General features: G+C 36.2%; 1 protein-coding gene across 2 annotated transcripts in view; it reads left to right on the forward strand.

The window, feature by feature from the left end:
* Window positions 1-25,457, forward strand: part of Rbm41 (RNA binding motif protein 41) — a 55,612-nt gene that overhangs the window by 24,075 nt on the left and 6,080 nt on the right. For both annotated transcript variants that reach the window (XM_085838006.1, XM_085838005.1), the window contains exons 5-6: window positions 6,240-6,643; window positions 18,867-19,014. In XM_085838006.1, coding sequence (XP_085694132.1) covers window positions 6,240-6,643; window positions 18,867-19,014 — 552 coding nt within the window. The remainder of the gene's footprint in view (window positions 1-6,239; window positions 6,644-18,866; window positions 19,015-25,457) is intronic.

Genomic DNA, 25,457 nt, shown 5'->3' on the forward strand with positions numbered 1-25,457 from the left:
ATATTTTGAATATTAGTCCTCTATCGGATGTGAGGTTGATGAAGATTTCTTTCCAATCTGTAGGTTGCTGATTTGTCCTATTGACTATGTCCTTTGCCTTACAGAATAAAAATTTTCGTCTTTATGGAATAAAGTGTTTTGATATTTCCTTTATGGTTAAGCTTTTGGTGTTTCGGTTAATAAGTCCTCCCTAGTGTGTCTGTAGGAAGGTATTAGTCTTTGTTCTAAATGCTTATTTTTTTTGTCCACATTTAAGTCATTAATCTACCTGGAACTGACTTATGTATACATTATAAAAGAGTCCGTTTATTTTTTTTATCCTCAAATAGATAGTGTTTAACCAATATCCAAAGTCTGTACATCTCAGTGAATTTTTCTACAGTAAGAGCAGGCATTCTCAAGCTGTGGAGATCCACATGAATTTCATACCTTCACTGCCAAAGTTCATATTCTATGCACTTACCCAGTAACAAAAAGAAATTCTTTAGTGGAATTTGAGACTTTCGTCCAGTTTTAAGTTGGTGGAGTATGAGTAGTTTTAGTATTATATAGTAAGATTTCTTTGTGTATTCTGAAGGCAGGTCCTTTATAAGTATAATGCTTTCTTCTGATCTTTTGTTCTTAATTGTGTCTTAAAGCACAGATGTTTTAATGAGGTCCAATTTAGAAATTTATTCTGTTATTATTTAAGCTTTTTGGTTTCTTAACTAAGAAATCTTTCCTGGAATCAAAGTTAAAAAAAATAGTTCTATGTCTTCTTCTAGAATGCATGGAAATTTGTGTTTGTAAGGTATGCTCTAGGTTCTTAATTTTATATGAAGATTTCCTATTGATTAGCACTGTATCTTAAATTTCTTTGTATGGTTTTGTTGCTTTGATCTATATTCATGTCGTTATGTTTCAAATCCCTAGTAGACCTTTATAGTGAGTTTGGCAATCAAGCGTAACTCTCCCAACTTTGTTTCTTCTATCCTAGTTCTTATATATCCATGCAAAATTTGTCAACTCTTTGTTGATTTTTCTACATAAATGCTGAAATTGAAAGGAGATTGGATTGAGTCTGTCATTTAATTTAGTGATAGTTTTTCCTAGTACATGAACACACAGTGTCTCTTCCTTTATTCAGATCAGCTATAATTTCGTTCAGCATTATTTTATATATAATTATATATATTTATGTTTTATATATTATATAATAAGTAATATTATATTGTATATATTATAGTTCATCAGACCTATACTTCTATGAAATTTATTTCTAAACATTGTATTCATTTTGACACTCTTGTAAATAAAATTGTTCTGCTTTAGTTTATTCTTGTCTGCAAGTATATAGAGATATGTTGGGTTTTGTTTTCACCTTATATTCATCTAACATGATCTAATTAAATGTTCTATTGATTATTTTATTCTAGTGTCTTTAGTATGGATAGCTTGGAGTCTTCTACACAAGAAACACTGTGTTTCCTATGAATAAAGACAGTTTTACTTGTTCTCTTGTCTGGAAACTTGTTGTTTACTTGCTTTTTCCTTCTTCTGTTTTCCAGAACCTTCAGTACGTTGTTGAATGGAAGTAATGTGACCTAGTGTTTCTGCTTTATCCCTAATCTTCTTTTAACGTAATATTACTATTAATTCTTTGCTATAAATCACACTCAACTTCTCTGGAAGAGCAGCAAATGCTCTCTTCAGGGAGAAACATCTGTTTTTAAGCCATTCATCTTAGCGCTAGGTTTTCTATACCAGCTCTGTTGCAGTACATTACTTTCTTACAGTTATTATAATTAATTACTACACATCTGATAGCCTAAAGCAACATAGGTTTCTTCTAGTATAGATCTAGAGGTCAGAGGTCCTAAGATGAAGTTGTTAAAATGGTACTGAAGATTAGGTGAATATTTGATATAATTCACCAATGAGTCCTATTGAACCTGAGTGGTTTTTTTTAGGATAGCTAGCTGATTACTAATTCAGCCTCTTGTTACCGTTTAGTAAGCCATTCTCTTTTGGGATTGTGTTGATAATTGTTATGTTTATAAAGTTGTCAATCAACATAGATTTTTCTCGCTCGTTGACTGAAAGTTCTCCACCTTTGTTCCTATGGAATCCCTCTTATTTCCACGAGGGCTCATGCTTCCTCTTTACCTTGTCATTTCAGTCTTTTTCTCTTCTCTTCAAGTTTTTGCAGACAGCAGCAGACAGACTTGGAGAAGAGGTTGGCAGGATCCAATTTGTGTGGTATTAAGCACTAAGGAAGCTCCACAGGTTTTGTTAATTTGTTTGGTTTGGGTTGTTTGTTCGTTGGTTTTGTTTCAGACATGGTCTTATTCTGCAGCTTTGGCTAGTCTGAAACTCACTGTATAAATCAGGCCTCAAACTCACAGAGATCTGTGTTCCTCTGGTTCCTGAGTGCTGTGTCCCTCTATTGGTTTCAGCCATCTCTAAGTTCCTAGGGTCTTTGCTCATTGATATCACCTGAGAACCCAGAATAGTGCCTGGCTCATAGTGGTCATGGTATAAGTCTCTTTGATTATATACTTTAGAATGCTCGTGCAGTTATATATTTTCAAACATCAGGATTTTTAAATCCTATGGATTGCCCTCCTCATCTGACTTGCATTTCACCTCTAATGCAAGCTCATTTCAAACTCTAATGTGATTAAACACTTTTAATATGTCTATTAGTTATATATTTTCCCTCTTTTCAGGGAAGACTCATCAGTCTTTTCCTCAATTTCCCCTTGGTTGCCTACCTCTGTTTCTTAAGGATATATGCAATTTCATACCTCCAGTGTATGCACTCTCTAATTATCTGTGTAGTAACTATCTTATCCCATGGTTTTTCTATCTACGGATGATTCTTTTGCTTAGTGGATGCCTTGTGCCACAGCGTATGTGTAGAAGTCAGAGGGCGTCTTTGGAGGAATTAGTTCTCTCCTTCCACATGTGGGCCACAGGATTGAACTCAGCTCCCCAGGTTTTGGGGCAGTTGCCTTTACCCACTGAGTCGTATTGTTGATGTCTTTTATGACATATCCTATGATCAGGAATTTTTTATTTTAATGCAGCTGTATTCATAAATCAAGTCATCATTTTCTAAATGACTACATCTTTTGTACCATTTTAAAAATAAAATATTTTACTTTTGAAATTAAAATATATATTTTCCCCCTTGCTTTTCTTCTAGCTCCTCGCATGTATTTCCCCTTTGTGCTCTCTCTCTCTCTCTCTCTCTCTCTCTCTCTCTCTCTCTCTCTCTCTGTCTCTGTCTCTCTCTGTCTCTCTCTCATGGCTTCTTTTTCTTGAATTCCCATTGTGTATCTTAAGAGATAACTACTCTTATACATTGCTGGTAGAAATACAGAAAAGTACAATTACCTCAGGATGGAATTTGTATATTAGAAGTACACAAACATTTACTCTTTGTCTCAGCAATTTCACCTTTTAGAATTTATTTGAAAGAAGTTCTTGAAAAATACCAAATCGTGTGTATGTGTGTGTGTGTGTGTGTGTGTGTGTGACACACACAAAAACACAAGGCTAATTTTAGGGCATAGTTCAAAACAGCATAAGACTTCAGATATAAAACCAATATTTCAGGGTTTGTTCATAGCAAAATATCTAAATAACTATTGTACATACACACACAGTATTGTGTAACTGTAAGAAGGCAAAAGAATAGCTTTTATATGGATATAGAATTATATATAGGACATGTTGTTAAAATCAAAAGAGCAAGCTTCAGACCAGTATTTATATAGGAAAAGAATATAACTAATGAATTTCATATATGTATACATATAGTTTCACAAAAAAAGGAAATCCTGGAACCATAGGTCAAACTTAATAAGAAATAGTATTTATGAGGACCACAGGGAATGAAACGAAGGGATCAGCGATAGAATGATACTTCCATAAAGTTATAGTAGAACCCTTTTAAATCTAGAGTCACATAAAGGTTTTGCATGGTTTTAAATGTAATAAAACCTTTCATCAGAACCAGAAGGGGGCTGGAAGGGCTGTGCGTTTCCCAGTTGAGTGCTTGCTCACATTCACTAAGCCCTGAGTTTACTCTGCAGCATCACAGGCACCCAAAACTCGAGAGAGAAGGAATCTATAAAAGGAAAAAAACCTGAAGCAAAGAAAACAAGCGAGAAACATAACCAGTAGCATAACAACCCAGAGAAAATGCTGTAGTGACTTTAAAGTAATACAGGTCTATTACTAACAACATAGTCTCTAAGGACTGCAAATATAAAAGTATATCCAATCGTTTTATTGTTCTTTTATTAGTATTTTATTTTGTTTTTTGTTTTTGTATGTTTGTTGTTCTTTATTCGTATTGCTTTGAAATTTTTCAATTATGTGAGGATATTGTTTGAGAAAGCTAATAATCCAACTTGATAGAAGGAACTGGAAATAGAATGCCAGTGATAGAGTGCTTGCCTAGAAGGCGAGCGGTCCTGGATTTGATCCTCAGGACTACCAAAAACAACCATCCACACAAAAGAAAGGAGGTACAAGGCTAAAATCAGAGTTTAAGAACAAACCTTGTTATATTACATTTGAATTGGAAATGATGTTATAAATGTAAGATCTATTTTTCTCCTATAAACTATCCCAGCTTCGTCTACTGCAGAGGCTTAGAAGCAACAACAATGAACACTATGAACAACAGTAGTTTCCAAGTACTTTTCATTAAAAGGAACCAGGGATCCTTGGAAAATAGTCCAGGAGCCAGGCAGTGGTGGTGCACGCCTTTAATTTGAGCACTTGGGAGGCAGAGGCAGGCGGATTTCTGAGTTAGAGGCCAGCCTGGTCTACAGAGTGAGTTCCAGGACAGCCAGGGCTATACAGAGAAACCCTGTCTCGAAAAACCAAAAAAAAAAAAAAAAAAAAAAAAAAAAAAAGTACAAGATCAGCTTGGGACTCCTTAGGTCCACTATCACAAATAATTATTACATTTAATTGAAACACAAGCAATCATAAAACTACATAATTCCATAATTATGCTGAAAAGTAGCCAACCACTGGTCACCATTAGTTATTTCCTTACTCTCCTGAATAATGAAGAACAGATCGAATCAAGCATTTATCCTGCTTTTCTTGTATAAACTATATTCAGGAAAACTAAAGTGTTGATAATTATTGATTCCAGATTAAAAATTCAACGGAAGTAACAGAGTCAGGGAACCCCCATTTTGTAATTCATAAGCTAATAGGCCTAAACAGTAATTGCCAAGGATATAAAGCCTGAAAGGTAAAAGTTGTACGCAAATAGCACTTAAGTTCACCGATTAATTTTAATATCACTAAAAAAGTGTTCAGTGAATATTATGTGCCTTTGGGCATGGTACAATAGGAAATACACAGCTATATATGAATAGTTTTGCCTTAAATATTGAACATTGATCCAGTTAAATTTTTACAGAAACCATGTTTAATGTAGTTTCCTAAAACAGGTCTCAATCTGTTCTTGATAATCTGGCATGGAAGAGCAATTATATATCTGTTGAGAATTTGAAATGCACTAAATTTGACCCAAATTGATAATTAAAAAAATAGTAAATACAAGTGACAAATGACTACTGAATTAGAATTTAACTTTCAAGAAATGCAAGAAATTAGGAAGAAGTTATCATCAGAAAACACTTCATTAAAACAATTTCTTCATAGAGTAGATAATGGTTCTATATTATCAATGGATGGAGAAGGAAAGTTGATGAAGGGATGGGATAGAAGAGTTATGTAAAAGCCATACTAGCCAAAAACTGATTTAGATCTTGATTATGTAACCAAGTACCTTTTTTAAAAAAAATCACAGAAATAATCAAGATATTTCAAATATAACCTTAGAATCAAGTAATATATAGGAATTATTAGTTGTTAAGTTCATGAGCATGAAAATGCCATCCTGGTTCTGTTCTTCAAATGTCCTTGTGAGTTAGAGGTATGTATACTTGCATGAGCTTGAGGTTTCTCGGTGCCTTAGTTTACTCTGCCATGTATTGGCCTTGCTTGAGTTGGACAGTCTTAAGGTACATACATACACATGCACGCTCACATGCTCATGCTCACAGGCATGCACACACATACATACACGCACATGTATTTGCTACATGTTACCTTTCCTAAACAAGATTCTGTATCTGAGATCCAGATTTTAATTTTTATGAATTTTTTAAAAGTTGTACTGGGGAGGCTTTGTAGAACTTCCATATCTCTTTGTCTTGATCCAGATGAACCCCCAAAGAAGAACAAAGGTGATCCCATGAACAACCTGGAACATTTTTACCACGAGACTATAATGAAAAAACGTCTTGAAGAGTTCCAACTTTTGAGAGGTGAACCCTTTGCTTCCCACTCACTGGTCTCAGCTGCATCAGTGAGTGGGAGTGGCACAGCTGAGAACCCATCACTCCTCCAGGACAAGGGAAAACAGGCAGCACAGGGTAAAGGCCCCAGTCTCCATGTGGCAAAGGTTATTGATTTTCCAACTGAGCAATATTGGACTGGGCCTAAGACGCTGAAGCAACCAATAGAATTTATCCCAGAAGATGAGATCCAGAGAAATCGTTTATCAGAGGAGGAGATCCGAAACATTCCTATGTTTTCTTCATATAATCCAGGGGAACCAAACAAGGTATAGGCCACATCAAGAAAACGACCTGGGTTGTTTTCACTTTCATTTACCGCTACCTAATGCAGCATTTTAAAAATACCTTTGCTTATGCCAAAGATTCTGACATAGGTACAGTGAGTGATTCTGTTTGTCCTTGACCTTGTCACTTTCTGCATACTATTTAAGTAGTCTATCTCCTAGCATGTTCTCCTAGCATGAGCTATTACTGAATGAATAAATTAAGAAATATCCATATACCTAGCTAGCCATGTTTACAAAGATTTAATAACTTTTCATATTTGCTTAGTTTTAAACATTAATAGCGCATTATGTATATGCCTGAAGAATTTCATGCACTCATCAATCCCATTTTTCCTTCTTTCCTCTATCCACTATTTTGAATTCAATAGTTCTGTTCCTGTGGGTATTTTTATGTATTTACTATCTAAAACTGTATACAACTATCCCTACTGAATGATAACTAAATTTACTTTGTTTTTTTCTTACGGTTTGAGAACAACATGCCTTCAGTAGACCCTGCACTCTATATTTTGAATTTTTGTTTTTATTTTTGTCAAGCTAGCAAAATGCCTTATGGTGCTTTATTGAGATGCTGAGCAGGGCAGTGACCTACAGCTCACAGTCAGCTACATATTGTGAGGGGAAAGCACTGACACTCTAGGGTACTAGCTTAAGCTATAGTGCTCCATAGATTATATATATTAAGTGCGTTTCCAACTTAGGATGTTTTCAACTTTAATAGGATTTATCAAGACATGACCCTATCTTGTTTTTTTATAAATTTGTTTATTTATTCACTTTATATCCCAGTATCAGCTCTTCTCCTACCAACCTCCCCCCCAGCTCCTCCTCCCATTCTCACCCCCTTCTCCTTTGAGAAGGGGAAGGCCCTACCCTGGTACATCAAGGACATGACCCTACCTTAACTGAAGGTATGTCTTAGCTATTCATAAATATCTTGTTTTATACATTTTGAAACTATATAGACAATATCATACTTTACAAATTTTTTTCTTACTGTTTTGACTCAATGTACCAAATATTTTAAAATTTTATTTCTAATGATACAAGGAACTATTTAGTATTCTATTATAGAAATATGTTATAATTTATTTCTCCATTTTCTTGATTGGTTTCCTCCCATTATTTTAGTACTATCGATAAAGTTGTAACATTGTTGTACATATCTTTTTTTCAGTACTGGAGATTAAACCTAAAATCCTTATGAACACTAGGCAAACTCTACTGTTGAACTATATCCATAGACTTCTTTTTCATGTTTTATGTTGAGACTTCACTAATTGCATGAGCTAATGCTAAACTAATTCTGTAGCCCAAATAAGCATGAACTTGTAATCTTCCTGCGTTGGCTTCTTAAGTAATTGATATTCTAAGCTTAAATCACAAGGCCTGGCTTATATATATCTCTTATTGCCCATGAACAGACATTCCTCCTAGACAATATTTTTCAAACTTAAGTCAAAATTCATAGTTGACACCAGTAGGGTTTTATTTGTAGTGAAACAAATAGAAGAATGGAATAGAATAACAGATCAAAGTGTATCCCATACAATTATATTCCCCACAGTTAATCACCTTCGTAAACCATATTTTGCGCATGCATATATGTTAGAATGAAGGAGTAGTATATGTGGGCTACAGTATTCAATACAGCTCTCTTCCTAGCTCTCAGACAAAATATTGGGAAATCTATCACTCTCTTGTAATGTTTTCAAATTTTAATATACATGAAAATCATGTGAAGACGTTATTAAAACATAGATTGCTGGGCTTCCCCACCAGATTTTTGACTTAGTGGATCTGAAAAAGGTTATGAATATTTGCATTTCCAACATGTTCCCAAGAAATGCTGACACTACTGGTCTAAGAATGGAATTTCTAGACTTAATTTTCTAGGTTGCCTATCTAGGTATGAAATTTCCATGGTACAGGATATCCGTATCGTCCACTGTCAGGAGCACTGTTACACTGTTACTACTACTGGTCCCTCTCCTCCTCTTCCTTTCCTTTCCTTTCCTTTCCTTTCCTTTCCTTTCCTTTCCTTTCCTTTCCTTTCCTTTCCTTTCCTTTCCTCTCCTTTCCTCCCCTCTCCTCTCCTCTCCTCTCCTCTCCTCTCCTCTCCTCTCCTCTCCTCTCCTCTCCTCTCCTCTCCTCTCCTCTCCTCTCCTCTCCTCTCCTCTCCTCTCCTCTCCTCTCCTTTCCTTTGCTTTCTCTCTCTCTCTCTCTCTCTCTCTCTCTCTCTCTCTCTCTCTCTCTCTCTCTCTCTCTTTCTTTCTTTCTTTCTTTCTTGAGACAAGGTTTCTCTGTGTCACGCTGACTGTTCTGTAGGCCAGGCTGACCTCAAACTCACAGAGCTACCCCTGCCTCTGCCTCCCTGGTGCTGGGATAAAGGTGTGTTCCACCACCACCTGGCTAACCAGTATTTCAGACAGTCCCCTCACATCTTAACCAGTTTGGAAAAGTAATTTATTTTTATATTTGCAAATTCCTCATTTCCAGTAAAGATATACATGTATTTTTACATTTATTAGCCTTTTTCCTATCCTCTGTGAGCTAGCTTTCTGTTTCTTTACCCATCATTTGATATTTCTGCACTCTGTACTTATTTATAAGGATTATTTTTCATTTTTTAAAGATTTATACTTTTTTAATTATGTGTATGTGTGTGAGAGAGGGATGTGTAAGAAGGGGAGAGAGAAGCGGGAGGGAGGTGCAAGAACAAGAACAAAGAGAGTGATTCAGACTACTAATTTCTGAATATTTTTGAACTTAATGGCAGACTTCTAGCCATACATCCAGGAATCTAAGAGAACATTAAGCAAGATGAATTTTAAAAACTACACGTAAGCATAATATAGTCAAACTACAGAAATGCAAGACAAGGGAGAAAGGAATACTTTATATAGGATCAAAGAGAATTACATCAGACTTACCACAAGCAAGAAGAAAATGCAATGAAATATTCATGTTTAAAGAGAAAAATTCCCACCCACATAGAAGTTTATCCAGGAAACTTATCCTTTCACAACAGTTGTAGCAAAGTAACAATTTCTCAGACAAACAAGAATCTAGAGACTTTGTCACAAAGTAGCACTCAAAAGTCTAAGAAAATTAGATTAATAAACTAGATCTATGTAAAGGAAGAGCACAGAAAAAAGAAAACACAAAGATAAGATGAAATGATTTTCTCATTCTGTAAAACAGAAGCAGAAAGAACACATTTTGGGAGATGAGTCTTCGTTTGGCATAGAAACCAGTTAAAAAAATTACAATAAAAGAAAACTGCAATGTCCTATCTTATGCATAAAGCAAAAATCCTAAATCAAAACATTTTGAGTATCATAATGAAATCCATTATTATATATAATTGATATATGCCAATGAAAGCATTAATATGTTTCCTAGAGTGCTTTTATTTTAATTCAAAATATTAGAAAATATAATTTCATAATGTATAGAAATAATTACATATCATTATCAACAGACATCCAAAGCTGATTCAACATTTGGAAATCAAATATAGTCTACCATATCAAATAGAATAAATAAGAAAAATGTATTCATTTCATGTGATGTAGAAAAGCCATTTGAAAAATGCCTTAACATTCATTCATGTTTTAAAATTTAGTTAACTATGAAAAGAGAAGACTATCCTACATCGTGCATCATGCCTGATAAAGTAGATATTTCCCCCTTTGGTTCAGAACAAAATAAGAGTATCCTCTTTGCCCACTCATTTTTGACAGCATACTGGAAGTGTTGTCCAGTGTATTAAGACAAGGAAAGGAAATTGAAAGTTCATGGATTAGGGAGAGAAAAGACAATAAAACTGTTCACAAGTAATTTTGTCAAAAACCCCAAATAATTAGTCAGAAGTCAAGCAAACTAGAACTATTAAGTAAGTATAGTTTGAATCATATAAGCTTTCTATATAGAAAGTCAGGTTTCTACCTGATATAGGAAATAAAGAATTACATTTTTTAGTTTAAAATATTTAGTATCACAAAAGAAAAAAATAAAATATTTACATATAATCTTAACAAAACCTATGTGGGATCTGTGTGCCAGAAAGCTGAAAACCATGAAAAAAAGGAAGAATGGAAAATTCAGAGATATGTTGGATTGATAAAAATTAAAATTTGGATATTGTTAAAATACCGTGCTTTTCCAATTGGTCTGTAGAGTTCACAAAGCCTGCCCCCCCCCCCAAAAAAAAGAAATTCAGCAAACTAATTGTATATTAAGAAACAGATTCTAAGTTTGTACGGAAAGAGAAAAGTTACAGAATATTCAACAGAATACCGAAGAACATCACAACTGATAACTACCCACATTCAAGACGTAACTGTAATCTAATGTCAGGTGTCATTGGTGGAGAAAGGCAGATGGGTCAGTGGAGCAGAGCAGAAGCCTGCTCAGAATTAGGTCCACACTCATTCACTCCAGTGAACTCTGACAAAGATAATTCAATGCAGAAATGATAGGCTTTTCTCCAAATGGTACAACAACAACTGGATATCCACATTCAAAACGAGGCACAAACCTTTCCTCTGTTATAAAACTCATTAAAAATGTGCCATAGACTCATGAGCAAAAACGATACTCCAAAACATTTAGAAGAAAACGGGGAGGGGGATCTAAGTGACTCCGTCTTTGATGATGTATTTTTTTTTACCCAAAGCACAATTTATATTTTTAAAAAATTGATAAATTATATTTTGTTCAAATTTCAGACTTTTCTGTGAGAGACATCTTAAAATATGCAGAAAGACATACCATAGATCGGGAAAAAAAAATAGTCCAAAGCACAGCCATATGTAACAAAGGACTTGTATCTAGACTCTACAAAGAACTCCTAAAACTTGCCAATAACAAAATGAACAGCTCAGTTGAAAAAGTGGTCAGAAGGTAGGACTAGATGGTTCACATCACAGAAGATTATAACGTGACAAGCCTGTGAATTCAATCTTACCATTGTTATCAAAGAACTGTAACATGAAGCAATGAGATACAATTAAACTCCCACTTAAGTAAAATCCATAAAACTGACAATACCAAATGCTTTTGATGATTTAGAGCAATAGGATTACTTAATTATTGCTGGTGGGAGGATAAAATGGGAACCATTTTGAAAGACTCTTAAAGCAAAACATTGTTTTCCCCCCATGATGTAGAATTTTCTCTCTTGTTTATTCAACTGTTTGAAAAACCTGTGTGTATGCATGCATACATACATATGGAATGTGAATGTTTGTAATAGCTGTATTCATAATTGCCAAAAGTAGAACTAATCAAAATGCCCTCCAATTAGATGCGTTTGGCAAATGGATGCAGTGAAATATAATTTAACAACAAAAGATTTGAGCTATCAAACCATATAAAGATATATACAAACTTTAGATGCATACTAGTAAAAAAAAAGATGCTACTATGAAAATAAAACGTTCTATTATTTCATTCTGCAATATTCTAGGAAACTCAGAATGATAGGCATTAAAATGATTACCAAAAATTTAAGGGAAAGGAGAGAATAAGTAAAGCATAGAGCATTTTTAAGAGAATAAAATTATCCTACATGATACTGAAGTGCTGAAGGCTAGCTGTATATTTGACAGAATATATATAACTGCATAGTATAAAGAGATTCTTAATGTACACAAATATTTAAAATCATTTAAGAGATTAGTGATTTTTAGGAAAGAATAAAGATTATAAAAGGATAACCTTATTGTATTACAATTATATATCATAATCTCACTAAAGGAATAGGAGAAAGAGTACTGACCTAAGTGGCTTTGGAAATGTGTAATGAGTAAGACTAACAGCAAATGGGAAGTGCATATAAGCACCATGCCCAGGTTGCTAAGGCTGTGTGTCCTGGTTAATAGTATTGATACTGCATCATTAAGTAAATGGTTGGCAGATAGTGGAAGCTAAGGTTCTCCTGGTTGGAATTTGTAGATAAATTAAAGGGAGGAAGTTAAAATGATCCATATGGTAGTAGCTTAAATTTGAGAGCATCACTGTGAATTTATATTAGTATCAACTTAATACAGAAATGGATAGTTTACATGTAAAAGTATTTATCTGTGTTTATACACAGGTTAGTATGAACATGTTTTGCTCTCTGAGTTGAGCAAGCCCCAATGAAACAAACCCGGTCTTGCTCAGGATGGATTACTTCTAATACCATTCTCTACTAAATGTAACGAGATTTTTGGAAAAATAAATGGCTGCACCTATTACTCAGGCAGGAAATATACAAGATTATTAGCCTTGTACATCTTTCTGTACGAAAAGTAAAATAACAGCATAAAACACAGGGACTGAAGGAGAACTCCAATAATTGAAGCTAGAAACTATCTCTGCAACAAACTAAACAAATTAACTTTGAATAGTGATTTAAAATATAGAATATTCCTGTCTGTATACAGGTGCTAAGAATTAAAGAATTGAGGAAGTAGAGAAGAGATAAATCTTAGGCACGTAATTCCCTGATTCTTAGTTGTAAGCAGCTTGTGTTGTTTTGTTTCCCAAGAGTACAATATAGAAAGGAAGATGTAACTTTATTTTTTCAACACCTATTTTTAATGATGGTTTTTAAATGCTTTAACTTCCCTTTTAGCCCACCACCCACCAGAGGTAGTGGAAAAAGAAAGGATATGGGGGAAGTGGACCTGTTTAGAAAGGTTTTTCGGAGCAAATCCTATCTGTATTGTCTGGAACAGTTCAGTTCACAGGAGTTAGCAGTGGCAGCTCGATCCATTTGCAAACACTTGGTGGATATACTTACTAGCAGTCCAGTTCATTAGAGTTGGGATAGCAAACAGGAATCAGCAGTGGTGGCACTTCCTAGCAGAGACAGCCAGGCCTCAGCCTCCGCATAAGTCTGCAGGAGGGACCAGGGAGGAATGCCAGAAGTTCTCTCTCAGCTGTGCCTCTCTCAGGGAAGTGAAGATCAGCAAAGACACAAGACCAACAAGCACTGCACAGCAAGCCAAGCTCAGCCTCTGTCATTGTCCCTGGAGTCCTGTTTATACCCTCCAAACATCACGGAGGTTTTAGTCCTCCATGGGTTTTGCCTTAGCATGTGCATCTGTCTCAGCTGACATTACTCTGCCAATCAGCCTGAGTCCACTGAAGCAGCAAGAAACCACAGCCCATCACCAGAAGGTTTTTTTGGTGTGTTTCTTTCTGTGGAGTTCCTACAAATGGAGCTCAGCTACTCAGTGTAAGGCAGACCAATACAAGTGTGTCATTAGCAATGAATCCATCACATGTCCTTTCACATACTTGTTTTAGCAGAACATCCTGTCTCCTGTGTCTGCTTCAGCCAAATGTTCCTTCACATGTCTGCCTTAGTCTTTCACCTTTGTCCACTTCAGGAAAACACTCCTTCATGTGTTTGCCCTAGCAAAACATTATCCAACACAACTGATTTTCCGAAGAACTTTCTACTTAAAGACAAGCAAGTAATGGAGAAATCTGACCACTACTACCTCAGTCAGGTGATAAAATCCAGTCATAAATTGATGCTGTTAGTATTTCTGCTTGATACAGTGTGACAAAAGCTGAACTCTTCTGGTATAGTTTTCTTCCCAATAGTTCATTGCTGCAGTCTAACATTAAAAAAAAAAAAAAAAAACAGAAAAATTCCATTAGTCCTAGAATTTTCAAGATCATGAAAAATGAGGATTATTCAAAAATTTGTCAAAACAAGCTTAAAATTACATGATAACTGAAAGAAATCCAGTAACCTAGATGATGTCTTAAACAGAAAAATAACATCAGGTAGCAACTTAGAAAATATAAATAATGAATGTGCCTGAGAGAGGCACATCTGAGAGAGAACTTCTGGCATTCCTCCCTGGTCCCTCCTGTTAGTAATAATGTAACAACAATAATTTATTAATTATAATGAATATAACATACTAATGTATGATCAATTAAGTCAGAAACTAGATATGGAGCATAAAGACATATTACTCTCCATTTTTCTATAAATCTAAATTTTTTTTTCCGGAGACAGGGTTTCTCTGTGTAGCCTATTGGAGCGCTATTGGAGCCTTGGCTGTCCTGGAACTCACTTTGTAGACCAGGCTGGCCTCGAACTCAGAGATCCGCCTGCCTCTGCCTCCCAAGTGCTGGGATTAAAGGCGTGCGCCACCACGCTTGGCTCTAATAAAGTCAAATTTACAAGGATTTTTAAAAGGATGGCTACAAATGAACGCAGAGAATATAAGCTATATAAAGTTCAACTTGTGCAATCAAAACTACATATTACACAGTGAGAGCAGGAGATCCTGGTTTTCTGTTTCATAAGAACATTTATCTTGTTTTAGGGGCTCTCAATATCTGTATGTCTATATATGCATATGGTATAGATCCATATCTATGTTTTAGATATATACATGCATATATTTGTACATATATGCAGAGAGCGTAGACCCTAGAATAATCTAAGACAACTTCTTGTCCCGAATTCCTTTTTATTTTTTTTAAAAAATTTTATTATAGGACTGGGGAGATGGCTTAGTAGTTAGCACTGACTGTTCTTTCCGAGGACCTAGATTTGATTCCCAGTATCCACATGATGAACAATCTATAACTGCAGCTCCAGGAGATCTTATGTCTTCTTCAGAGTCCTGCAGGCACTGCATGCACATGGCACACAAACTTTCATGCAGACAAAACACTCATACACATAAAATAATATTTTTTAAATACTAACAACTAAATGTATATTTATCAAAAGAACAGTTAGTATGGATCTTCTCTAATTACTGAGAAACTTGGGCTTTGGGCTTTGCTCTCACACTTCTTTTAAAGCCTGTTAAATTTATATTTATTGAAAATATTTTTTCCTATAATATATTTGATCAATTTGTTTTCCATCACCCATCTCTTCCCAGATCCTACCCACCCATCTAACTCCACTACATCTTTCTCTCTCTCTCTTTAGAAAGCAAACAGGCAAATAAACCAGAATAAGAAAAAGAAAGAGAGGAAAAAGCACAAGAAACGTGCACACAGAGACACACACCAAACCCAACCCAGAAGAACACAAAGTCAGAAACCATAATATATAATAGGCAAAAAACTAGCAATATTTTTTTAAATGTCCAAACAAACAACATTTACAAAACTACCACTGGGTTTGTTTTGTGTGGGCCATCTACTGCTGGGCATGGGCCTACGCTTAAGTCCCACATGCTTTACAGTGTTAAGTGTTAGACCTAAAGACTCTACTACTTAGTAACTTTAAGAATCTTTAATGTAGTTTTTCATATATTTTAGTGATCTATCAGTATTTTCCTATCAGTCATCTTTTTTTGTCCTAATGTGGATTGTTTTCTAACTTTTTTTAATGAAGTTGCTTTCTAGTTTAAGCTAAAAATATTTTAAAATATTTCTTCTTTTTCCCTCTCCCATTCTTTGTGTATTATATTTAAAGAATACATTGGATCATCCTTCCTACAAACTTGTTTTATGTCTCCAAAGCGCTATTGGAGCCTTTAGCATGGTGGATACCAGGCTTGTAGGGTTTTCTTGCCTTCCATGACTGGAGCAGCTCCTCCATTTTCCCTTTCCAACTCCAGTAACTGCCACCATTATACTGTTAGCTTCAATAGTTTGTATTACTTAGTCTTTGTCTAAGTAAAATAAGGTATTATTTATCCTCCTGTCACTTAGCATATGCTCCTAGAATTGTATTTGTGTCATAGCATATAATAGTGTTAGTGAAAAAAATATAGACAATTTTTACCTCCAAAAAGAATAAGACACTTTATTTGTGAGCCAAATATCAGTGACTATGGCCCAGTAACACAGATTCAGGTTAGCCTACAGTCCATGCTGCAACATGGCAACAGTTTCATGAAATAACAGAAAAACAAAGAACATCCTACATGAAGGTAATTTCAAGTACACGGTGGAGTCATCTGGGCTAGGGCAAGCTGGAGATATTTCTGCACTACACTTCATATGTTGTCTGATGACATTCTTAGAGTTTTGGTGGTTGGAAACTAGTGATCTGTTAACACATTTCAAAGATTTCACTTGTTAATCACAAGTGTGTTGGGTCAGACAGTGGTGGGCAAGGAATGGGTATTTGGGGTGGCTAAAGGTAGCCTAAGGTAATTAATTATAATTGGGCCCCAAGCTGTGTTATCCTGAACTCTCTAAGTTCATTGAAGTTCTAATTAGTTTTCAACCTTTCACAAGGTTCGATGTAATGCATGGTTTCTTTCCAGAAAAATCTCTTTCACAATAGGATTTTTTCTTTTAAAGATTAATAGTCTAGTCTATGTATATGCTACCTTGTCTTTATCTACTTGTCAGTGAACATTTCCTTATTTTTCATTTTCCTCTATGTATTTTCTTTGTGATTACTATAAATAAAATGTTTTAAGCTGATGATGTACAAGTTAAATAACAAAGAATATTATTTTGTTCTATTAAAATTTCAAGAGCATTCTATTAATAGTTGATAGAGTATTTTCCTGCGAGTTAGTTACAGGTTGGCTTTTGTTGTTTTTTTTAATTGTTTTCTTCATGGTCTCTGTTTTCTTTCATTTGCCCTTTTGTCTCTGCCTGCTATCTTTCACACTAGAAGCCTTTCTTCTGTGCCTGATTATTCCTGTCCTCATTTCTGAGTAAGGAATGCAAAGTTGTCCCGAAGGCCTGAAATCATGGCCTTTGTGTACTTTGAATCCAAGGTGATGTTTTATAATGCCAAGAATTAGGAGGCTGAAGCAGGAGGATTGTGAATTCTAGGCCAGGCTGGGGTATGTCTCCAAATGACAATAAGAAAATAGTAAAGACAAGGAGCCAGATGATCTGGCTAGATCATTTGTTGGAGAACCTGTGCACTCCAAAACAGTATGTTTGTCTTACATGGGGCTTAGTTCCCCTAGAGAAGACTCCCCTATGCTTTCTTACAAAGAAACAACCAGGGTTCTCGTGGACGAATGGTAGTCAGGTCAGGAGTGTTCCCAGTATTTAATATGCATTCTTCCAGTCTCATTGCTTTCAAAAACACTATTCTTGACCTCAGCTATAGAAGACATTCCACGGTTTCTGACAGTTAACCTTCATATTCTGCCACGATTGATGAGTCGCTCTCACCCATCACTATAATGGCAGGGTGGGTGAAAATATAATTCATTTTGCAACTGCCTTCTACTTGCCATCCTCATTTCAACATTATCTAATCACATCTACTTCCAGAGCCCCCCAAAGCTAGCAACTCTTGAACTGTTTGTATATGCATTCTTTCTTTCTTATTTTTATATTTTATATATTTATTTAATTTTTAGACAAGATATCACTATGTTGCCCAGACTGGACTCTTGTCCCAACTTAGCCTTCCTAGTTGGTAGTTACAGGTTTTCACCACTGTGCTGACTTCTGAATTTTATTTATTTGTATGTTTTGTGTGTGTGTGTATGTGTGTGTGTGTGTGTATGTGTGCGTGCTTGTGTGTGTGTATGTATGTGTGTGTGTGTATGTGTGTGTGTGTGTGTATGTGTGTGTGTGTATGTGTGTGTGTCTGTGTCTGTGTGCGTGCTTGTGTGTGTGTATGTATGTGTGTGTGTGTGTGTATGTGTATGTGTGTCTGTGTATGTGTGTGTGCGTGTGTGTGTGTGTGTGTGTGTGTGTGTGTATATACAGATTTATAGAGGGTCAATGTCATGTGTCTTCCTCTGTTGTTCTCCACCTTGTACTTTTTAAGATAGGCTCTCACTGAGTTCAGAAATCATCAACTGGCTAGAGTGGCTGGCCAGCAAGCTCTAGGGATTCACCTAGCTCTTTCCATGGGTCAGCAGCAATTTAAAATCTAGCCTTCATGTTTATGCAGCAAGCACTTTTACTCACAGAGCCCACCTCCCTAGCCTACTGCTGACTTAGGAAGACTTTAAAAGAAGATTGCATGTGTTCTTGAATTTCCATCCTATGGATTTGCTATTGAGCCTTCTTTGGTGTCTTTGGTTCCTGCTCATCCAGAATATTGTTGCTAGTGCCTCTTTCTCAGTCCTTTCTAACCTTGTTGGTTTGGGGCCTGAGGCTTTAGAGTTTTCTGGAGAGAATAGCATTAGGTGACTGTTCAGTCTCCCCTCTTTATCTGAAAGTAATTCAAGCCATAATGAAAGGGTTGCTTTTCCTCATGTGATTATCTTTGTCATTTCTTAATTTGTATTAGGTGCTATATCTGAAGAACCTTAGTCCTCGGGTGAAAGAAAGAGACCTTATCTCATTATTCGCTCGATTCCAGGAGAAAAAAGGACCACCCATTCAGTTCCGAATGATGACTGGACGCATGAGGGGACAAGCTTTCATCACCTTTCCCAGTGAGTAACTTCATCTAGGTAGCCACTCTACTTTAGCATCAGTACATGAGAGATTGTTCTCACCTCACCCAATTAGATAGAGCCTTAGCACATGGAAGGGGACCAGTGGAAAATATATTTCCAGTATTCCTTGGGTCTCGTTCCTATACTTGCTTCCTCTCCTATGGATGCTACACAACCACCTTACCCTCCTGTCCTCAGTGTTCCCATTTTTGACATTTCCTTCCTACCCTACCAATACTTCTTTCTTTCTGTTGACAGTACTACTACTCTGTATTGCAATAGAATTATTCATAGTTAATTATTCATAGTTAGTGTGTTGGTATTGTGATAAGAAGACATATTGTTGTCTCATGCCCAATTTCTTTAGGAGTAAATGATTTTAAGCTAATTAATTAACTCATTGCCAATTCATAATTATTAGAAGAAGACACATTCTTCCAAATATCACTTGCATGTCCTTGCATGGCTTGTGCTCTAATCCAAGTACAAGAAAAATATGGTAATTGTGATCTTAGTAAGCTAGCTAGTATGCCTTTTGCATGAAGAAACCAGATAGGATCTATACCTTCCATTGCCTCTAAACTGCCTTTGTAATACTAGGCCAACTTTTATGTAGGCAAGTGATTTTACACATGAGAATTGCTGATCTTCCCCTTGCCTTCATAGAGCCCTGTACTGTCTTTTCTATCTCACTGAAGGTTTGTACATCCTTTGTACCAGTGGTTTTCAGGCTTTTGAAGGGAGAATTCCTATTACATTTGAAAACAAATTATGTGTACATCCTTTGTACCAGTGGTTTTCAGGCTTTTGAAGGGAGAATTCCTATTACATTTGAAAACAAATTATGTGTATTCTCACAAAATATATATAACCTTCTAATTGAAAGCTATGTAATACAAAGGCTTTATATTGGTGTGTGTACATGTTTGTAAAGTGTATGTGTGTATATGTACGTGTGTGTATGCACATGTGTGTACATGCATGTGGTGGTTCGAGGCTAACCTACAGTGTCTTCTTCAGCTGCTCTTCCATCTTAATTTTCTCACGGGACTTAGAGCTCATGGACGAGGCTCGGCTGACTCGTCAGTGAGCTACAGAACTCCCTCCCTCGCTCTAGGGTCCCCAGTGCGTGCTTCCATACCTGGAATTGTATATAGGTACCGGGGGTCCGAGCTCAAGTTATTGTGCTTACACAGCAAGCCTTTTACGTAGAGAACCATCTTCCCAGCCCCAGCTTTGGACTGCTTAGCTTGGAGCTCTTTGACTAATCCTAATAGCTATAGTGCACACTTGAAAATGTGGTGTATACCTGAGACGAAGTAATCTCAGTTGAATGGCACTTTCTACTTACAATCCCAGACTCTAGTTCAAAATCTACCCCTCCTCATATCTTACATATAGTATCTGAGACCCATATGTTGACTATTCCTGCTATGTAATATAGATTCTCTCATACACACACTTTTTATATACCTGCAAGAAAAATTCATCATCGCCATATGGATTCCACAACTACTTTCTTTCTAAAAGAAAAAAAAAGTAGCTTAGTGTGTTCAATAGTGTGCTAACTTCTTTTATTTGTGTAACAATTTTGAAAACTTTGCTTCTTAAATCTATAAGCTATCTAAGGTAAAGACATGTTTATACTTATATTTAGCTTATATGTTTTAAATATACTCCCTATGTCTCCCTATATCTTCTATATTTTTAAATCAAATCTACATTTTTGAGGGTCTTTTGTCACTATTATTTTTTTTCTCTTTTTTAAAACATTTTTTAATTAGGTATTTTCATCATTTACATTTCCAATGCTATCCCAAAAGTCCCCCATACCCTCCCCCCAACTCCTCTACCCACCCACTCCCACTTCTTGGCCCTGGCGTTCCCCTGTACTGGGGCATATAAAGTTTGCAAGACCAAGGGGTCTCTCTTTCCAATGACAGCCAACTAGGCCATCTTCTGATACATATGCAGCTAGAGACATGAGCTTTGTGGGGTACTGGTTAGTTCATATTTTTGTTTCACATATAGGGTTGCAGATTCCTTTAGCTCCTTGGGTACTTTCTCTATCTCCTCCATTGGGGGCCCTGTGATCCATCCAATAGCTGACTGTGAGCATCCACTTCTGTGTTTGCTAGGCCCCGGTGTAGCCTCACAAGAGACACCTATATCTGGGTCCTTTCAGCAAAATCTTGCTAGTGTATGCAATGGTGTTAGCGTTTGGAGGCTGATTATGGGATGGATTCCCGGGTATGGCAGTCTCTAGATGGTCCATCCTTTCATCTCAGCTCCAAACTTTGTCTCTGTAACTCCTTCCATGGGTATTTTGTTGCCAATTCTAAGAAGGGGAAAAGTGTCCACACTTTGGTCTTCATTCTTCTTGAGTTTCATGTGTTTTGCAAATTGTAACTTATATCTTGGGTATTCTAAGTTTCGGGCTAATATCCGCTTATCAGTGAGTACATATCATGTTAGTTCTTTTGTGATTGGGTTACCTCACTCAGGATGATGCCCTCCAGGTCCATCCATTTGCCTAGAAATTTCATAAATTCATTCTTTTTAATATCTGAGTAGTACTCCATTGTGTAAATGTACCACATTTTCTTTATCCATTCCTTTGTTGAGGGACACCTGGATTCTTTCCAGCTTCTGGCTATTATAAATAAGGCTACTATGAACATAGTGGAGGATGTGTCCTTCTTACTAGTTGGGCCATCTTCTGGATATGTGCCCAGGAGAGGTATTGCGGGATCCTCCTGTAGTACTGTGTCCAGTTTTCTGAGGAACTGCCAGACTGATTTCCAGAGTGTTTGTACAAGCTTGCAATCCCACCAACAATGGAGAAGTGTTCCTCTTTCTCCACATCCTCGCCAGCATCTGCTGTCACCTGAATTTTTGATCTTAGCCATTCTGACTGGTGTGAGATGGAAACTCAGGGTTGTTTTGATTTGCATTTCCCTGATGATTAAGGATGCTGAACATTTTTTCATGTGCTTCTTAGCCATTCGGTATTCCTCAGGTGAGAATTCTTTGTTTGGCTTTGAGCCCCATGTTTTAATGGGGTTATTTGATTTTCTGGAGTCCACCCTCTTGAGTTCTTTATATATATTGGATATTAGTCCCCTATCTGATTTAGGATAGGTAAAGATCCTTTCCCAATCTGTTGGTGGTCTTTTTGTCTTATTGACAGTGTCTTTTGCCTTTGCAATTTTATGAGGTCCCATTTGTCAATTCTCGATCTTACAGCATAAGCCATTGTTGTTCTATTCAGGAATTTTTCCCCTGTACCCATATCTTCGAGGCTTTTCCCCACTTTCTCCTCTATAAGTTTCACTGTCTCTGGTTTTATATGGAGTTCCTTGATCCACTTAGATTTGACCTTAGTACAAGGAGATAGGAATGGATCAATTCGCATTCTTCTACATGATAACCACCAGTTGTGCCAGCACCATTTGTTGAAAATGCTGTCTTTCTTCCACTGGATGGTTTTAGCTCCCTTGTCAAAGATCAAGTGACCATAGATGTGTGGGTTCATTTCTGGGTCTTCAATTCTATTCCATAGGTCTACTTGTCTGTTGCTATACCAGTACCATGCAGTTTTTATCACAATTGCTCTGTAGTACAGCTTTAGGTCAGGCATGGTGATTCCACCAGAGGTTCTTTTATCCTTGAGAAGAGTTTTTGCTATCCTAGGTTTTTGTTATTCCAGATGAATTTGCAGATTGCCCTTTCTAATTCGTTGAAGAATTTATTTGGAATTTTGATGGGGATTGCATTGAATCTGTAGATTCCTTTTGGCAAGATAGCCATTTTTACTATATTGATCCTGCCAATTCATGAGCATGGGAGATCTTTCCATCTTCTGAGATCTTCTTTAATTTCTTTCTTCAGAGACTTGAAGTTCTTATCATACAGATCTTTTACTTCCTTAGTTAGAGTCACGCCAAGATATTTTATATTATTTTTTACTATTGAGAAGGGTGTTGTTTCCCTAATTTCTTTCTCAGCCTGTTTATCCTTTGTGTAGAGAAAGGCCATTGACTTGTTTGAGTTAATTTTATATCCAGCTACTTCACTGAAGCTGTTAATCAGGTTTAGGAGTTCTCTGGTGGAATTTTTAGGATCACTCATATATACTACCACATCATCTGCAATTTTGACTTCTTCCTTTGCAATTTGTATCCCCTTGATCTCCTTTTGTTATCAAATTGCTCTGGCTAGGACTTCAAGTACAATGTTGAATAGGTATGGAGAAAGTGGGCAGCCTTGTCTAGTCCCTGATTTTAGTGGGATTGCTTCTAGCTTCTCACCATTTACTTTGATGTTGGCTACTGGTTTGCTGTAGATTTCTTTTATCATGTTTAGGTATGGGCCTTGAATTCCTGATCTTTCCAAGACTTTTTATCATGAATGGGTGTTAGATTTTGTCAAATGCTTTCTCCGCATCTAATGGGATGAACATGTGGTTTTTGTCTTTGAGTTTGTTTATATAGTGGATTACGTTGATGGATTTCCTCATATCAAACCATCCCTGCGTCCCTGGAATAAAACCTACTTGGTCAGGATGGATGATTGTTTTGATATGTTCTTGGATTCGGTTAGCCAGAATTTTATTGAGTATTTTTGCATTGATATTCATAAGAGAAATTGGTCTGAAGTTCTCTATCTTTGTTGGGTCTTTCTGTGGTTTAGGTATCAGAGTAATTGTGGCTTCATAGAATGAGTTGGGTAGAGTACCTTCTGCTTCTATTTTGTGGAAGAGTTTGTGAAGAACTGGAATTAGGTCTTCTTTGAAAATCTGATAGAACTATGCACTAAACCCATCTGGTCCTGGGCATTTTTTTGGTTGGGAGACAATTAATGATTGCTTCTATTTATTTAGGGGATATAGGACTAAACAGATCATTAACCTGATCCTGATTTAACTTTGTTACCTGGTATCTGTCTAGAAATTTTTCCATTTCGTCCAGGTTTTCCAGTTTTGTTGAGTATAGCCCTTTGTAGAAGGATCTGATGGTATTTCAGATTTCTTCAGAATCTGTTGTTATGTCTTGCTTTTCATTTCTGATTTTGTTAATTAGGATGCTGTCTCTGTGCCCTCTAGTGAGTCTGGCTAAGGGTTTATCTATCTTGTTGATTTTCTCAAAGAACCAGCTCCTCGATTGGTTGATTCTTTGAATAGTTCTTGTTTCCACTTGGTTGATTTCACCCATGAGTTTGATTATTTCCTTCTGTCTACTCCTCTTGGGTGAATCTGCTTCTTTTCATTCTAGAGCTTTGAGGTGTGTTGTCAAGATGCTAGTGTGTGCTCTCTCTAGTTTCTTTTTGGAGGCACTCAGAGCTATGAGGTTTCTTCTTAGAAATGCTTTCATTGTGTCCCATAAGTTTGTGTATGTTGTGGCTTCATTTTCATTAAACTCTAAAAAGTCTTTAATTTCTTTCTTTATTCCTTCCTTGACCAAGGTATCATTGAGAAGAGTGTTGTTCAGTTTCCACATGAATGTTGGCTTTCTATTATTTATGTTGTTATTGAAGATCAGCCTTAGTCCATGGTGATCTGATAGGATGCATGGGACAATTTTGATATTTTTGTATCTGTTGAGGCCTGTTTTGTGACCAATTATATGGTCAATTTTGGAGAAGGTACCATGAGGTGCTGAGAAGCAGGTATATCCTTTTGTTTTAGGATAAAATGTTCTGTAGATATCTGTTAAATCCATTTGTTTCATAACTTCTGTTAGTTTCACTTTGTCCCTGTTTAGTTTCTGTTTCCAAGATCTGTCCATTGATGAAAGTGGTATGTTGAAGTCTCCCACTATTATTGTGTGAGGTGCAATGTGTTTTTTGAGCTTTACTAAAGTTTCTTTAATGAATGTGGCCGCCCTTGCATTTGGAGCATAGATATTCAGATTTGAGAGTTTCTCTTGGAAGATTTTACCTTTGATGAGTATGAAGTGTCCCTTCTTGTCTTTTTTGATACCTTTGGGTTGGAAGTCGATTTTATTCGATATTAGAATGGCTACTCCAGCTTCTTTCTTCAGACCATTTGCTTGGAAAATTGTTTTCCAGCCTTTCATTCTGAGGTAGTATCTATCTTTTTCCCTGAGATGGGTTTCCTATAAGCAGCAGAATGTTCTTGTCCTGTTTGTGTAGCCAGTCTGTTAGTCTATGCCTTTTTATTGGGGAATTGAGTCCATTGATATTAAGAGATATTAAGGAAATGTAATTGTTGCTTCCTATTATTTTTGTTGTTAGAGTTGATATTCTGTTCCTGTGGCTGCCTTCTTTTAGGTTTGTTGAAGAATTACTTTCTTGCTTTTTCTAGGGCGTGGTTTCCGTCCTTGTATTGTTGTTTTTTTTTTTTTTTTTTCTGTTATTATCCTTTGAAGGGCTGGATTTATGGAAAGTTAATGTGTGAATTTGGTTTTGTCATGGAATAC

This window comes from Mus caroli, unplaced genomic scaffold (assembly GCF_978045245.1).
Source record: "Mus caroli unplaced genomic scaffold, Mus_caroli_1 scaffold_5, whole genome shotgun sequence".
NCBI lineage: Eukaryota > Metazoa > Chordata > Mammalia > Rodentia > Muridae > Mus > Mus caroli.